Raw genomic sequence first — 17,791 nt, forward strand, 5'->3', positions numbered from 1 at the left:
TTCAGTTTACAGGTGACAACTCAGGCACAAAGAGAACGTGCCCAGTTCCACACAGCTACCATGAAGTAGTAATTAAAATCAGCCATTTTTATTCCAGGGGAAGAAAACATACAGAAATCATATACTGCCAACTCTATCACTGGATGACAACCACTAAAGAAAACTTTACTTCATACTACCTGAAGGATGGAATATCTCAGCCCTTATGATAACTTCACTGAGAACAGGCCACAGATGGTTCATTTTGAGGGTGGCTATAAAACTCCCTTTATTCTTGGGTCAACACTAAGGTACTTGAACTCATCACTGTTTTAGTCAGAGTTCAGTGTGGTACTCCTTAATTGTGATAGTAAAGTGAGATTCTTTTTCTTCGATACCTTTCAGAGCCACAGTATTTCTGGTTCCCTAAAAACATTATCAAACTTTCAGAATCTTCAAAAATAGAATACCCGGGGTGCCTGGGTGGCTTAGTTGGTTAAAGCCTCTGCCTTCGGTTCAGGTCATGATCCCAGGGTCCTGAGATAGAGCCCCACATCGGGCTCTCTGCTCAGCGGGAAGCCTGCTTCCTCCTCTCTCTCTGCCTGCCTATGATCTCTGTCTGTCAAATAAATAAATAAAATCTTTAAAAAAAAAAATACCCTTAGCTTACCTTACCCATCAATAAGCTTGGCCTTTAAGAATTTCCAAGTCAATTCCTTATAGTTCTACCTCTTCATTCAAGCAAGACTGAAGAACTTTTCTTCACCAGACTGAGGTTAAGGGATAAGGGGTTGTCCTATACATTTTTAGTTTCAAATCCAGGTCTTTTTATTTCCTTGAAACATTGTATAGTTTTCCTCAAAATCTTCTTAGATGTATTTTAACCATTCATTAAAGTTTGTATTTTTCATATCCCAGTATCCCCACTCTCTTTTTTTTGGCTAAATACAGACATGTAAGAACTATTACTTATTACATGTTTATCTTTATATATATATATATAAAACAACATCTACCCTTGTCTAAGCACCCACACAGTTACATAGCTGGGGAAAAAACCCAGAAAGTGTGATCTACTCACTCTGAGGGACTACAAACTTTGCTATAATGCTACCTGGACTCTCCCCATCCCGATACTATAACTAACTGCCCACGCGCCTATTTAAGGTAGAAGCCCCTATCAATACCACCATGGCCCTAGATCCCATTCCCTCACCTATTTGAGGATATCTCTCCAACAATTCTCCTCTCCCTTTCCCCACTGTCTCCCTTCCCCTCTCTTGGGAGAATGGAGGCACGTGGAGGTCCCAGTGGCCCTGAAAGAACTCCCAATCGCCAAAGCTGAAACAATTTGAGCAACAAAATAAAAAAGCATGGAGTATATAACCTAAAGCATAAAGTAAACCGATGAGTTCCTACAGACAAAAAAAAAAAGGAAGAAAATGTTTTTACAGAATTATTCCAAATGTGTATAGATATCCCTCCCTATGGGAGGTGGAGCTTAATGCCCTCCATCCCTACTCTGAAGGTAGGCTACACTTCATAACTTGCCACCAAAGAACAGAGTAAGTCAAGGGGAAAAGAGTAGCTATAAGGGTGAATCTGGCAAACCCTACCTTAGCCGAGTGATGAAAGTTAACATCCTTAGTGATGCCTTATAGATATTATATACTCGTAATATGATGTGATGAGATGAGCACTTTTACTGGATACTTTTACTTAAATTATAAAATGCATATTGATATTCTAAGCTTTTGCACCTTGCTAATATACCTAAGTTCTTAACGCAGACAGCTTTCGGAAATCACTGATTTACTATTTACTTACTTTTACATTTACTTATTTATTTACTACTTTACATCTTAAGTTGAACTACCTTTTTGCTTTGTCCTTGTCATCTTCTTCCACCAACCCATCAAAAATACTACCATCTTCTCTAAAAGAAAAAAGAAAGTGGATAGAGAAAATAAGAGCAAACTCATTGAGCAACAGCAATTTCAAAATGACATGTGAATCAAATCAGTTCTATCCTAAGATTTTTGTAGAGTTAAAGGATTGTACAAATTCAAATTGAATTAACTGCTCACCTGTTCTCTAACAACTAAAGTTAATCCATGTTTAATTACATTTTTTTAAAAATTTATCACAAATGTGAATTTCAAAACTACTTATGTACTATACATACAACATGCTAAACCAGAATTTAATTAATCAGAGGTTAATACCTTGTTTCAAACTGGTAATAATCAATGAGAACTATAGAAAGTCAGTGTATTTGCCATTATATAAAAGGATTCATTTGAAATTATTTTTAATTATAATAGCATGGCTTAAAAAATTGAGACATTCATGTTATAAAGCCACAAATCACTCATAAACATCACAGTATCTAGCTTTTATATATACTTATATTACTACAATTCATTCATTACTGATTCATGCGACAAATATTTATTAATACTCATGTGCCAGGCTCTGCTCTGGACATGATTACAGAACATTAAAACAGTTAACACAGAAATCCCTGCTCTCCTACAGCTTATTTTCTAGTAGAACAAAATAAATCAAGAAGGAAATATATGATGACAAGTTTTATATTTTTTAAAAAGGGGTGATATTTTAGTTACTGTGATGTTACTTTAATCTGAGTGGTTAGGAAAGGACCTGCTGAGAAGCAGACATTTAAGCTGAAATCTAAGTGACAAGAAGGGGTTGGTTATGGGAAGATCTAGGGAAACAGCATTCTAACAAATAAAATCAAGAGCACTGGTGGCTAATTCCTTAACCTAAGTAGTGATATTAAATAATTATGTGTGACCTTTATATGAATTCACTATTCACTACTTTAAACACAACTTTCTGAGGCCTACAAAGGCACATATGGTGTCTGTTGGACCCACTGTTGAGAATATCTACAAATTTTATATTATATAGTTCCATGTCTGGACTTTCAGGGTTCCATATGTGCACTGCAATTTATGACAATTTTTGTATGTATATGCACATTATTGAGGAGAAAGTCCGTAACTTTCATGATATTCGCAGAGATAACTAACTCATATTAAGAATCACTGCTTCTGTCTGAACATGATGTTGTCTCTAGATGTCATATTGTCTAGAATGAGAATTGGCAATCATCAAGAAGCATAATACCACAATCATATTTAACCACTTAGGAGCACTGAAGGAACATCCTTTCTGAGGAGACAACTACACATAGAGCCCACCTGAAAATATGGCATAGCCCAAATATATGGCAGTGCTGCAGGCAGGCCTCTCTAAGGAAACTCCTTGCCCCTTAGGTCTTAAGTTCTGGTAGAGTATGTATCTTCACTGTTTATCTCACAGGAAAGGGAGATGGGCTGGCCCCAGACGTCAAAGGTCACTTCTGTATACAACTCTAGCTACAAAACTCTTAAAGAATCCCCTACGGAAGAATCACACAGTACACTATAATAAAAATACAGAAACTTGAGTGTCAGACAGACCAACACAGGTCCTAAACCCAGCTCAGCACTTAACTATGTGACCTTAAACAAGTTATTCAACCTCCCTGACCTATTGTTTCCTCAGTTGTAAAATCTCATGGCATTACTGGGAAGTAAAATAAAATAACATATAAAAAGTACTCGACAACAAAGATCTGTCAAAGAACAAGAGCTTAAAATATGTTACTGTATTTCATCAAATTAAAAACACCATTAATCTTTATAAAGACTTATCAGTATTTTATATGCCATCACATTGGGGAAAAAATGCTACCAATTAAACTACGATAAGGCAATTGTAAGATGAATCTTAGTGTCAGAGGTGTTAAAACGTAAACAAACAAAAGTCTTAAAATCAAAGAAACAAGGTTTATCCTACTCGTGAGAGTATGATTTAGAGACTGTAATTTTAACTAATAAAATCCTAATTAAGTTACCACTTATCAATCACAAATGCTAAAACACTTAAAGGGATGGAGTTAGCAGCAATAAGGAGAAAAAAAAAAGACGTAAGGAGATAGAAGATTCCATAAGATGCCAAGGAAACATCTGCGACTATCACAATTTCTTTCAGAGCAGCTCTGACCAAACACTCAAAATTACAGTTCATGATCTGTTTGGGACATAAACCATATGCTGCTGACTTTGGCTACAGACAGTATCAGTATGTCTTACTATTACACTCTGTTTGCTCAATATGGAAATTAAGTGTAATAGGAATTATGTTTAAATACGAAACTCCTTTTATCAGTATGACACAGACCACTACTCTAATAATAATTTTAAAATAGCTTTATGGATTCAAAATAAAGAGTCTCTAAAAACATACCTGTCAACAATTGAGCTCATTTTACTACAGCTTACGGTAAACAACATAACATATTACGTTTTCGTCTTGTGGTAGACATTTGTACTTCTCCTTGGGTGGAAGGAAAAATAAACAGTCGTTAGTTTTCAAAAAATTTATTTCTACAAACATAGCAATACTGAGGAACACTGTATGTTATCATAGAGAATTCAAATGTTTTGGTTTGTACCCAAGGCTAAAACATTATTTTCAAGCAAATACCTAGAACTGGGGCAAATGTGAGGCTCCCTTCTAAAAAAAGGAACACGGGGGAAGAAAATTGAGGATTCATTTTCTATTATAAAGCAGTAAAAAAGGTCACTCTTAATATTTAGTATATAGATTAATTACAGTATGTAACTGTGAATAGGCTACAATTCAAAAAAAGATACATACACCCTTATGTTCATGCATCAGTATTTACAAGAGTCAAGATATGTAAATAACCTAGATGCCCACTGAGACAGATGAACGGATAAAGAAGATGCTGTGTGTATGTGTATGTGTACAGTGGAATATTACTCAGCCATAAAAAGAATGAAATCTTGCTAATCTTGACAACATGGATGAACATGGAGGGTATCATGCTGGATCAAATAAGTCAAACAAAGACAAAGTCCATATGATTTCACCTATATGTGAAATCTAAAACACAGAACGGAACAGAAACAGAGTCATAATACAACTCTGAGAGTTCCAGAGCGGAGGGGAGTGGGAGGATGAGTGAGCTAGGTGAAGGGAAGTAAGGTGTAAGAACTGCCAGATACAAAATAAATAAGCCATGGGAATAAAAAGTACAGCATAGGGAACACAGTCAATAATACTGTAATAACATTGTATGGTAACAGATGGTAACTACACTTACCATGGTGAGCATGTATAATGTATACAATTGCTCACTGTTTATACCTGAAACTAATACAACATTGTATGTCAATTATTCTTTAATTTAAAAATCGAATCAACAACAAATATTTGTTGAAAACCTATTTTCTATTAAACAGTAGGCTAAGCTTTAGGAATACAACAAGAAAACACAAAGTCCCTGTAGGCAAAAATCTGCAATTGAATAGGGAGACAGATACCTAAAGAATAATAAAAAGGATAATGAAGGTTTACAGAGAGGAGTCAGAGGAAACAATCTTGATGACAATGAATTTGTCAAGTAGTCGAGATTGTTACTAAAAATATGGTGCACAGACCATCAGCGATGGCATTATCTGAGACCCTGGTATGTGTATGTGTACATACAGAATCTACACTTTAACATGGTCCCTATGTGATTTGTATGACCATTTGGGTATGAGAAATAACAGACTAGAGGACAAGAGAAGGTAATATGTGAAAGGCTGGAAAGCCACAGGAATGGCAATTTGCAAAGGCACAGGCCTTTGTGAGACAAGGGAGCACCCTATTTGAGAGACTGAAGAGGGTTAGCATTTTCTTTAGGGAAAAATCCAGTCATGTTACAACTTAAAGTTTAATTACTAGAGCATAAAATGAGAATAGGAGTGGATAGAAGGGTGAAGGTAAGACAAGTAGAAAAGAGCCTTATTAGGGTGTGCCTGGCCGGCTCAGTCAGTACAGCATGCAGTTCAGTCTCGGGGTAGAGGTTCAAGCCCCACACTGGGTGTAGAGATTACTGAAAAATGAAATGAATGAAGAGAAAAGAAATGAAAGGAAAAGGGAAAAAAAAAGAAGAAAAGGAAGAGAAGAGAAAAAAAGGGAGGAAAGAGCTTTATTATAAGGAGTCTCATACCTACATTGAAGGAATTAAGATTTACTACTTTAAAATGGAATCATAAGCCTAAAATCTGTCATCCTGTATTCTACAATTTTTATAAAGTGTAAGGCAGGTTTTATTCTAACAAAATACTCTTATCCTATAGCTGCGAATCAAATATTGAACAACCACCTCAACGCTAATAAAAACCTTAACAATTTTGAGGCATGAGAATCCTACTTTATTATATCTTTTGTTTAAAATTTAGAAAATACTATAAATTAAGGTGGTACTCTAGGTGACAAGAGATGAAAGTTGTCCTAAGAACATGGGAGTCTGAACTGTTCTATCACTGTTTTCAAATGTACAGGCACGAAGGAGTGAGGGAATGGTCCTTGCTCAATGACGCTGCAGTGCCCATGTGGTAATAGCTACAGAAGTGAGACTGCAAAGGGCTAAGGGCTCTTAAAAGAAAATTAATGGGGAGTCAGAGGTAAAAATAAAAAGAACTAACACTAGATAAAATGTTGGTTTTAAGTGTCAACATCAGCAGATGAAGCGTGGAATTACACAATTTGAGAGTTAGAGGAGACTTTAAAGATGACCCAAGCACAACTCTCTGGTCTAAGAGACAAACCTATCAGGGTAATGACAGAGGCTGGTTCTATCACTACAACAAAAAGAACGGTGCAAAGGTAACAGCCAAGTTGGGTGATTTAAAAAAGAACGGTTTCATTTTCAAGTTAAAAGGCCAGATCTGAGCCTTAAGTGGCACCAAGTATATGCTTCTTTAATCATCAAAAGGTAGAAAATATGACAAACTAGGAGAAAAAAAAGACCCCAAGAATTAGGGCCTAGACTATCTCAAGTGCCATCATAACTGAACCCAAAATGGTTTAGACGATACAGGCCGATGCTTTATTAGGCTATTTTACTAATGTCATTAACAATATGCTTTCCAAACATCTATTGTGCTGCTAACTAAATGACATAGACTATGTTTCTCTACCAGTCTAGTCCAAGATCTTTTTTTTTCCCTTTCTAGCCAAGTGACAGAAGGATATAGTTAAGGGAAAGGTAAGGGGAAAAGTGAAATAGGCCCAACTAAGTACTCTAGGGCCAACTATGAGAAGACTCCTCTTAACTTCTTTAAATGGTGCCAAATTAATTTTATCAAAACACAGGGTAATGGTGGAACAGCCAAAAGGTCTTGTTTTAGAACCACTCGAGGCCTCACATTTTCAGTACGAAAAAAACTATCCCGAGTCATACTTTCCATTCTATGGATTCTAAGGATTCAGCTTTTAAAAATAAGCAATGTCCCTATACACAGCCATGGAATTTCAACTATATAATCTAATATGGATCAAATTTTATTCTTAAAAATCTTTTTCTTGGGGCACCTGGGTGCCTCTGTCAGTTGAGCTTCCAACTCTTGATTGTGGCTCAGGTCATGATCATAAAACATGATTATAAAACATTCAAACTTTGCCAAATACAGAAGCAGATACGTTTTTAATTCAGCATGCAACATTAAATATAATTAACAGAAAATCTCAGTGCCTGGAAATCCATCTTTGGAAAAGAATCCCTATGCATAAAATAACACATTCTATATTACAAGTAAACTGTGCAGTATCTACTGACATAATACTAGTCCTCTGAATCCCATATGCTGTCACCTCTCAAGGCTTTCCACTCCTCCATCATGAACTTGTCTCTTGATAAATGGATTTTTCTGATTATCAACTTAGTATTTTACCTTAAAAAAAAAAAAAAAAAAAACCACCCTTGACATACCAACCCCCTTCAGGTACTACCTTTCCTTTTTTGCTCCCTCTCGCAGGAAAACTGTGTGGCACAGCACAATTGTTGTTCCAACATCTTTAATTCCATTCTCTCCCTTCCTTTAAAATGCAGTGTTTATTTTCACCACTGTATACATGTTCAGATCTAAAGTGGCCACAAAGTTTTATAGGAATTATTAAAAAATCAGAAATCCTCTGTCCTATGATCCCCATTTCCCACTTTTCACCACTTTCACCTCTTAAACTATTTCTTCTGGCAGTTAATGCTCCAATATTCTTTATTTTGTGATTTCTTGATTCCTTCTAAGGGAGGGTACCTACACAATGCTAATAATTCAAGTTGTCCCAATGTAATTATAAAAATGTCTCCTTTTGCTCTCAAAAAAGTCTTATTTTTCAGGCATAACTCACTGAATTCCACTAAGAAAAATACGAATTTAGTTTTCTTTGATTCCCCATCCTTACTTCATATATGTGCGTATTTGCCCAAATTCCCAGTACCAGCGTTGGTGGTATAGTGGTGAGCATAGCGGCCTTCCAAATTCCCAGTACCATAATTTTGGCTAGGTGGTTATATTCAGTTAACATTATGATCTCTAAATGCAATTCACAGCTGAGCCATACAGCATAGTACAATTGTCTTCCCTTTCTAAATAATTTTCCCTAGAGTTAATCATTGTTTTATTACTGACTTACTTTTCTATAAACTTATCGCCAATTTAGCCTCAAACTCTTCCCTGTCTAAATCTCCTCTTAGTATCTCCAAACACATTACACATTCTACCAATGTAATCTCACACCTATTTATCTTGATACCTTCTAACCTACTCCTGTTGGGACTGGACATTCTCCATGAACAGCAACCAGCGATCATCTCGGGATCATTACTCACAATCTTCCTGGTGATTTCCTGGGTTTCTACATAAGGTGCACTTTCTGTTTCTTCTACCTTATGGCTTCATCCCTTTCAGTTTACTTCTTTATTTGTGTTGAGTACCTCCTACAATAACTCCCCAAGAAAGGGGGCATGGCAGATAAGTATTTTTAGATATCACAAGTCTGAAACTGTCATTAGTCTGTACTTAATCAACAGTTTAGCTCCATAATGAATTACTGGATTGGAAGTAAGTTTTCCCTTAGCATTATGAAGGCTCCAATGTCTTCTGGTGTCCAGAGTATTCTCAAGAAGCCCAAAGCCTTTCTGATTACTGATCTTTACATGTGACCTATTTCTCTTATTCTGGAAGCTCCCCTGTGTTTTAAAATTTAACAGTGATATGTCCTATTTTGGACTTATTTCCATAATTTTCTTACTATAGGTTCTTTCTACTTGGAAACTTACTTCCTCTAATTCTGGATAGTTTGATGAATCAGTCTCTATTCTTCATTTCTCCTATTTTACTCTTTTCTCCTTTTTTGGAATTCCCATTATTTCAACACTGGATATGCTGACAGTTGCTCCAATTTTCTTATTTTTTTTCTCTCCCATTTAACTTTGCTTTACTCTCAACGTTTCAGGTTTACTTTTCCACTCTTCCACTGAGTTTTTCATTTCTAATGTAATTCTTTTTCTTTCATGTTTCATGGATTTAGCATCTCTTCTTACTTCTCTGAAACTATTAAACAACAGTTTTGTGTTTCAATTTTTACCTGCCTGCTGGCCCCCAACTTGGTATTTTCTTTTGGCATGGTATTTGGCTCTTACATAAGAGGTTTTCCAAAAATGTTTAGTGATCTATGGCCACCAGCTCATTTAAGGGTGGGGTCTAAAAGGATCCCTGAAGCTCTGTGTAATAGGGCTTCTGACTATCAACTTTATTGCAGGGATACCAGGTTGGATTATTTCTTTGGAGAAATTCCTTGAGTCTGTATCTTCAGATCTTTTCTCTTAGGCTGGTTACAATTTCCAGAAAAGAATCTTCTAAACTACTGACTGAAAATTATAAAAATCTGGTAGCCTAAGTTTTTAATCTCTTTACTTTCAATATGGTACTCCCATTCTCAAACATGCTATTTTATCTTTCCTAGAGAATAAATGTTTAGCCTTCTGATAAGATAGTGATGGGATAGTTGCCTGGAATTCCAAGGTCAAGAAAAGATCTATAAAATATAATCACCTCTTAGACTGGCAACAAATCGGACTGTGTTTAGTCCCACTTTTACTCCTTTGCAGAAGTAAAGCATGCTCTCAATTCCAGACATTTCAGAGGTTCTACAGTGCCATAAAGTTTCTCATCATTCGCACAGGTGGCTCAGGATTCTAAGATAGATATCACACTTCCTTTCGCTTTTCAGCTTCCAAAATTTTGTTGTAATTGTTTTTTCTCCCCTTCTCTTTGTTCTTATGAAGTTATGTCTTTTGTTAAAAAAACTTCTTTAGCTTTAATGGAGTTTCAAGAAGAAATAGAACTTAATTGCATTTTTTGCCATCTTCAGCTGGAAATACCCCATTTTCTCTTCATCAAATTTAATCAGGCTTTCACCTTCACACAATCCCACTGAGATTGCTCACTCTTATTAGAGTTATAAAAGACATTCAGGCTGCCAAATCTAATGGCTGCTTTACTCTCTATTTTACTTCTTAGTAGCGTATGATGTAACTGATCACTTCTGCATTTATTACTTTTCTTTTTTTGCCTTCTGTGACAGAACACTTTCCTAATTTTTCACCCATCTCATTGGCTGTTCCTTCTCCTCTGATTAATACTGGTATGTCCTAAGGCTAAATCCTTCCCAATCTACATACACTTCCTAGATAATTTCATCCAGACATACTCCTCTAAGTATCTCTCTATGCCAATAAATCCCAAATCCATACCCCTAGACCAGATTCTCAACTTCAGAGTCCTATATCCAACTACCTTTGATATTTCTACAAATTTTACAGGTATCTAAAATATTATAGAGCAAAAGAGAACACTTGACTTTCTTAAAAAGAAAGCACTTCTTACAAAGCACTTCCTTACAGAACACTATTTCTACAAATTTATAAATCTGCTCCTCTCCCAGTTTTCTTATTCAACCTAAATTCCATATGCTCTTCCCCTCATTCTACTCTAGTCACATTTTGCCTTTCTGTTCCTCAAGTATTCCATGGTCATTTTTGTTTACTGCCCATAAATCTCCTCTCTCAGATCTTCACAGGGCTGGCACATCCTTGCCATTCAGATCTTAACTGAACTATTCCTCTTCAATGAGAGCTTTCAAATATTTCACATTTCTTTCAATCATGAAAGCAGTCACCAGTCTCTATCACATTATCCATTTTACTCTCTGCACTGAACTACAAATGTTTCATTGGTTTGTCTATTATTTGTCCTCCCTCCCTTTAGAATGCAATCCTAATGAGAGCAGGGACAGCTTCTGTCTTGTCCATCACTGGATTCTCAGTATCTAAAGTAGCATCTAAATATAGCTGATATGATAAGCATTCGGACTAAATTAATACAACAGGAAAAATTTTAAAATAAAACATTCCTCAAATTATTATGTCAAAATACGTTTATGGATACATTTATATATTTTGCTGTAAATAAACTCTAAGATACAACCTTTTCATTACCTTTTGTATGTTTTGGATCTTTGAACTGATTCTTCAGAAAACTATAGGTTCAATATATTCTTCTATATGGCTGACCATCACTCTCAAAATTCTGTTTAAACAACAAAAAAAATTTATTAGATGTACTCAACTTATGTAAAAGTTTATCATGAAAAGTTTTAAAGTAATTTTTAAACAAGTTTAGAACTTAGTCACAAAAGTGTGCATAACAAATGTTAAACTCTATAAATTGTTTCTAAGAGAAAATAACTAGAGAATAAATGAAAACAGTAACTTAATTCGAGTATAGAAGTTAAAACACGAATGTATAAATATAACTACAAAATACATTAATAAAGTACACAATAAAAAGACGTAATTTGTGATATTGATAATAAAATGTAGAAAGGCAAGACATGTAAGAGAGTTCTGAAGCACCATTAGTTTATTATAGATTGTCAAAACTATGAGATGTTTTATTTAAAACCTATGGCTAAGCACAAAGAAAACACCTATAGAAGATACAAAAAAAGGAAATGGAAAAGGAATCAAAGCATGTCACAAAAAAACCAAAAACGACAACAACATCAAAATCACCACCACCACCACCAAGAAAACAACAGGAGGAACAAAGAGACAAAAAACTACAAAACAGTCAAAAACAAATAAAAAAATGGACACAGTAAGTCTTCCCTATCAGTAATTATTTTAAATATAAAAGGACTAAAGTCAGCAATCAAAAGACAGAGTAGCTAAATGGATCAGAAAAAGTAAGATCCAACCATTTGCTGTCTACAACAGACTCACTCTAGATTTAAAAAGACATACAGAGGATCAAAGTAAAAGTGAAAAGATATTCTATGCAAATATAACTGAAAGAGAGCAGAAGTGGCCATACTTATATCTAAAAAAGTAAAAAACTGACAAGAGGCAAAAAACAGGACAATATATAATGATAAAATGGTCAATTCATCAGAAAGATGTAAGAATGGTATATACACCCAACATCAGAACATACCCCAGTATCAAATAGGATAAAATATCTAGACAGACCCAATGTTCATAGCAGCAATGGCCACAGTCACCAAACTGTGGAAAGAACCAAGATGTCCTTCAACAGACGAATGGATAAAGATGATGTGGTCCATATATACAATAGAGTATTATGCCTCCATCAGAAAGGATGAACACCCAACTTCTGTATCAACATGGATGGGACTGGAAGAGACTACGTTGAGTGAAGTAAGTCAAGCAGAGAGAGTCAATTATCATATGGTTTCACTTACATGTGGAGCCTAAGAAATAACATGGAGGATATTGGGAGATGGAGTGAAGTGAGTTGGGGGAAATCAGAGGGGGAGACAAACCATGAGAGACTGTGGACTCTGAGAAACAACCTGAGGGATTTGGAGGGGAGGGGGGTGGGGTTGGGTGAACCTGGTGGTAGGTATTAAGGAGGGCATGTATTGCATGGAACACTGGGTGTGGTACATAAACAATGAATTTTGGAACACTGAAAAAAATAAAACAAAAGGAAAAAAAGAAAACAAAATCTAGACAGAATTTCAACAGGGAAACAGGTAACCTGAGTAATATTACAGACCAAATCAACTTGACAGATGTATACAGAACATTCCACCCAACAGCAGCAGAAAACACATTCTTCTTCACTGCACATGGAACATTCTCCAGGACATGTCACATATTAGGTCAGAAAATAAGTTTTAACAAATTTAAGAAGATTTGGTATGAACCAAGTATCTTTTCCACCAACAATGGAATGAAACTAGCAATTGATAACAAAAGGAGAATCGAAAATTCACAAATGTATGAAAACTAAACAATACATATCCTTAAGCAGTGGATAAAAAAATAAATCAGAATGAAAGCTAAAAAATACTTGGGAGACAGAAATAAGTTTTAACAAATTTAAGAAGATTTGGTATGAACCAAGTATCTTTTCCACCAACAATGGAATGAAACTAGCAATTGATAACAAAAGGAGAATCGAAAATTCACAAATGTATGAAAACTAAACAATACATATCCTTAAACAGTGGATAAAAAAATAAATCAGAATGAAAGTTAAAAAATACTTGGGAGACAGAAATATAACACATCAAAATTTATGGGATGTAGCAAAAGCAGTACCAATAGGGAAGTTTATATTGGTAAATACTACATTAAAAAAAAGAAAAAATATCTTGAGGGCACCTGGGTGGCACTGTCAGTTAAATGTCCAACTCTTGGTTTCAGTTCAGGTCATGATCTCAGGGTCATGAAATCAAGGCCTGCATCAGGGCCCACGCTCAGCACAAAGTCTGGTTGAGATTCTCTCTAACCCCTCTGCCCCTTCCCCCAGCCTGCTGTCTCTCAAAAATAAATAAGTAAATCTCATAAATGAATAAAACAGAAAATTAAAACAAAACAAAACAATAACCCAGAATCCAGTAAGGAAGAAAGGAAGGAAAGAGAAATCTCAAAAATGAACCCTAACTTTATACCTCAAGGAACCAGAAAAAGAACAAACAAGCCCAAAGTTAGCAGAAGGAAGGAAATAATAAAGACTAAAGACTAAACAAAACAGGATAAACAATAGGAAAAAAAAAATGAAAAAAGGAGTTTTTAGAAAAGATCAACAAAATTGAGAAAGCTTTAAGCAGACTAAGAAAAAGAGGAGAAAATTCAAATCAGAAGTGAAAGATGCAGTGCTAAAACTGACTTTGTATGAAATACAAAGATTCATAAAAGACTACTTACTATGAACAATTAGATACCAATTAGATAAACCAGAAGAAACAGATAAATTCCTAGAAATGCACAACCTACCAAGACAGTCATGAAGAAGGAGAAAATCTGAACACAAATATGTAACTACTAAGGATACCTAATCAGTAATCAAAAACCTCACAACAAAGAAAAGCCCAGGACCAAAAAATTCAATGGAGAATTCTACCAAACACCTCAAGAAGAATTAATTAACATCAATCTTTCCCAAACTCTTCCAAAAAATTAAAGAGGGAACACATCCAAACTCATTTTATGAAGCCAACATCACCTTGACACCAAAACCAGTCAGTCAGACCCTATAAGTAAATAAAAGTACAGGTCAATATCCTTAATAGGTGCAAAAATCCTCAACAAATACTAAGAAACCAAATCCAAGAGCATATTAAAAGAGTAATACCCACGACCAACTGGGATTTATCCCTGGAGTGCAAGCATGTTTCAATCAATATCAATACAAATCCGTATCAATACCAATCAAAATTAATATGATACAGCAAATCAACAAAACAAAGCATAAAAATCACATGATTATGTCAATGCAGAACAAGCATTTGACATAATTCAACACTCTTTCATGATAAAAATACACAATAAACTAGGAATATAAATTTTCTCAAGATAATAAAGGTCATAAATGAAAAAACCCACAGCTAACATCAGATCAACAGTGAAAAACTAAAAGCTTTCCCTCTAAGATGAGGAACAAGGCAATGATGCTTACTCTTACCACTTGTACTCAACATTGTACTGGAAATTCTAGCTAGAGTAATCAGGTAAGAAAAAAAAGGCTTACACGAATCAGAAAGTATGAAGAAAAATTATCCCTGTTCACAGATTACATGACCTTATATGCAGAAGACCCCAAAGATTCAAAAAAAAAAAAAAAAATTAGAACTAACAAATGCCAAAGTTGTAGACACAAAATCAACACATCAAAATCAAATGCACTTTTTATACACAAACAACAAACAATCTCAAAGGGAAATTTTTAAAAAATATCATTTACAATAACATCATAAAGAATAAAATAATTAGTAACAAACCTAACCCAAAAGGCAAAAGATTTGTACACTGAAAACTACAAAAAAACGCTGAAAGAAATAAGACACAAATAAATGGAGGGACATTTACAGTGGACATACAGCGAATGTTTATGGAAGATTTAGTATCATCAAAATAGTCCATATCACCCAATGTCATCTACGGATTCAATGTAATCTCTATCAAAATCCCAAAGGCATTCTTTGTAGAAACTGGAAAAAAAAATCCTAAAATTCATATGGAACAACAAAGACCTCAACTAGTCAAAAACAATCCTGAGGAAAAGAACAAAGCTGAAGGCCCCACACTTCCTAACCTGTAAAGGTATTACAAAGCTACAGTAATCAAATGGTATGGAAGTGGCATAAAGACAAACACATAGACCAGTGGTAAAAAACAGAGAGCCTAGAAATAAACCTTGGTATATATGGTCAAATGATCTTCAACAAGTGTGCCGAGACTACATAATCAGAAAGCACAGTATCTTCAACAAACGACGCTGGGAAAACAGTATGTCCACGTGCAAAAGACTGAAACTGTGTGGACTCTACCTTACGCCATACACAAAAGCCAAATCAATATGGATGAAAGACTTAAATGTTAAGACTTGAAACTATAAAACTCCTAGAAGAAAACAAAAGAGAAAGTTTTAGGACACTGGATTTGGAATGGTATCTTGGATATGACACCAAAAACAAAGGAAACAAGAGCAAAAACTGACAAGTGAGACTCATTCAAGTCAAATAACTTAATAACTCCTGCAAGGGAGGTCTACTACCAACAAATTCCCTCAATCTGTTTGAGAAAGTCTTTATTTCTTCTTCATTTTTCAAAAATAATTTCACAGGAGGGGTGCCTGCATTGCTCAGTGGGTTAAAGCTCTGCCTTCGGCTTGGGTCATGATCAAGCCCCACATTGGGCTCTCTGCTCGGCAGGGTGCCTGCTTCCTCCTCTCTCTCTACTTGTGATCTCTATCCATCAAATAAATAAAATCTTTTTAAAAAATGATAATTTCACAGAAAAAACAATTCTAGGTTAGTGAGTTTTTCTCTCGATACTTTAAATATTTCGCTCTATTTTCTTCTTACTTGCACAGGTTCTGAGTCGAAGTCAAATGTAATTCTTTGTTCTGCAGGTAAGCTGTTTTTTTTTCCTCTGGCATCTTTCAGGATTTTTTTCTTCCTATATGATTTTCCATAGTTTGAAAATGATACACCTAGGCGTTGTTTTGGGGGGTATTTATCCTTCATGGTGGTCTCCAAACTTCTTGGATCTGTGATTTGGGGTCTAACATTAACTTGGGGAAATTCTCAGACATTATAACTTCAAAACTTCCCTCTTTCTCCTGCTATTCCCACTAAACGTTACTTTTGTAGTTGTCCCACACCACAGTCCCTGGATATTCTGTTCTTTTCAGTCTTGTCCTCTTTTCTTTTCTAAGATTTTATTTATTTATTTACTTATTTATTTATTTATTTATTTATTTGACACAAAGAGAGAATACAAGCAGGGGGAGCAGCAGAGGCAGAGGGAGAAGCAGGCTTCCCACTGAGTAGGGAGCCCGATGTTGGACTCGATCTTAGGACCCAGGGATCATAACCTGAGCCAAAGGCAGCCACTTAACTGACTGACGCACCCAGGACCTGCTTTTCGTTTTTGAAGATTCTACTAAGATATCCTCCCGCTCAGAAATTCTTTACTCATGTGTCCAGTCTAATAAGCCCTCCAAAGGTATTCGTCATTTCTGGTACAGTGTTTAACTCCTTATCTACCTTTTTTCTTAGAATTTCCATCTCTCCACTTACACTGCCCACCTGTTCTTGCACACTGACTACTTTATCTACTAGATCCCTGAGCACATTAATTATAGTTACTTTAAATTCCTGATCTGGTAACTCTAACACCCTTGTGCCATGTCTGGTTCTGATATTCACTCTGTCCCTTCAAATTGCATTTTTTGTCTTTTGGTATGCCTTATAATGTTTTCTTAATTGCTGGATATGATGCACTAGGTAAAAGGAACTGCTATAAACAGGCCATTAGTAATGTGGTGGTGGGGTCTTGGGGGAGGGGAAGCATTCGATAGTCCATGATTAGGCCTCAGTCTTTTAGTAAGCCTGGACTGTGAACTTCATCAGTGTTTGTCAGGTTTTTTTCTCCCTCCTTAAATTAACATGTTTAGAGTAGGCAGGCATTTGATATTTTCCTTCCTCCAAATCAGTTAGACTTCCATTAACTAGTTTCCCCTGAGAGTGGGTCTTGTTAAGAAAAGAGGGCGCTGGTGTATTTCAAAATGGTTCTTTTTTCCCCACTCCTGCTGGAAACAAGAGGAGATTTTTCTGATATTCACTATGGGAACCTGGTTGAGCTCTTAAGAGATAAATCTCACGATACTGCTAAGGCCCCCCTGTGACTAGGTCCCTTTGGAGTTTTTAATTGTCAAAGTTATCCATAGTAAGCCTCCAGCAAATTGTCAATTACAATTACCAGAAGTACAGTTCCAGTTCTGTACTGGTTTCTGAAATGGTTTCAGCTCCTAAGTCTCTGTTCTAGGAAGTTATGACCTCCTATATT

The 17,791-nt window shown here is 35.6% G+C and overlaps 1 protein-coding gene across 5 annotated transcripts in view; it reads right to left on the reverse strand.

The window, feature by feature from the left end:
• CLOCK (clock circadian regulator) overlaps window positions 1-17,791 on the reverse strand; it is a 134,445-nt gene that overhangs the window by 67,043 nt on the left and 49,611 nt on the right. For all 5 annotated transcript variants that reach the window (XM_032334345.1, XM_032334346.1, XM_032334342.1 and 2 more), the window contains 3 exons: window positions 11,408-11,498; window positions 4,297-4,386; window positions 1,856-1,915 (listed from right to left, as the gene is read on the reverse strand). In XM_032334345.1, coding sequence (XP_032190236.1) covers window positions 1,856-1,915; window positions 4,297-4,343 — 107 coding nt within the window. In that variant the 5' untranslated portion in view covers window positions 4,344-4,386; window positions 11,408-11,498. The remainder of the gene's footprint in view (window positions 1-1,855; window positions 1,916-4,296; window positions 4,387-11,407; window positions 11,499-17,791) is intronic.

This window comes from Mustela erminea, chromosome 2, assembly GCF_009829155.1.
Source record: "Mustela erminea isolate mMusErm1 chromosome 2, mMusErm1.Pri, whole genome shotgun sequence".
Taxonomy (NCBI): domain Eukaryota; kingdom Metazoa; phylum Chordata; class Mammalia; order Carnivora; family Mustelidae; genus Mustela; species Mustela erminea.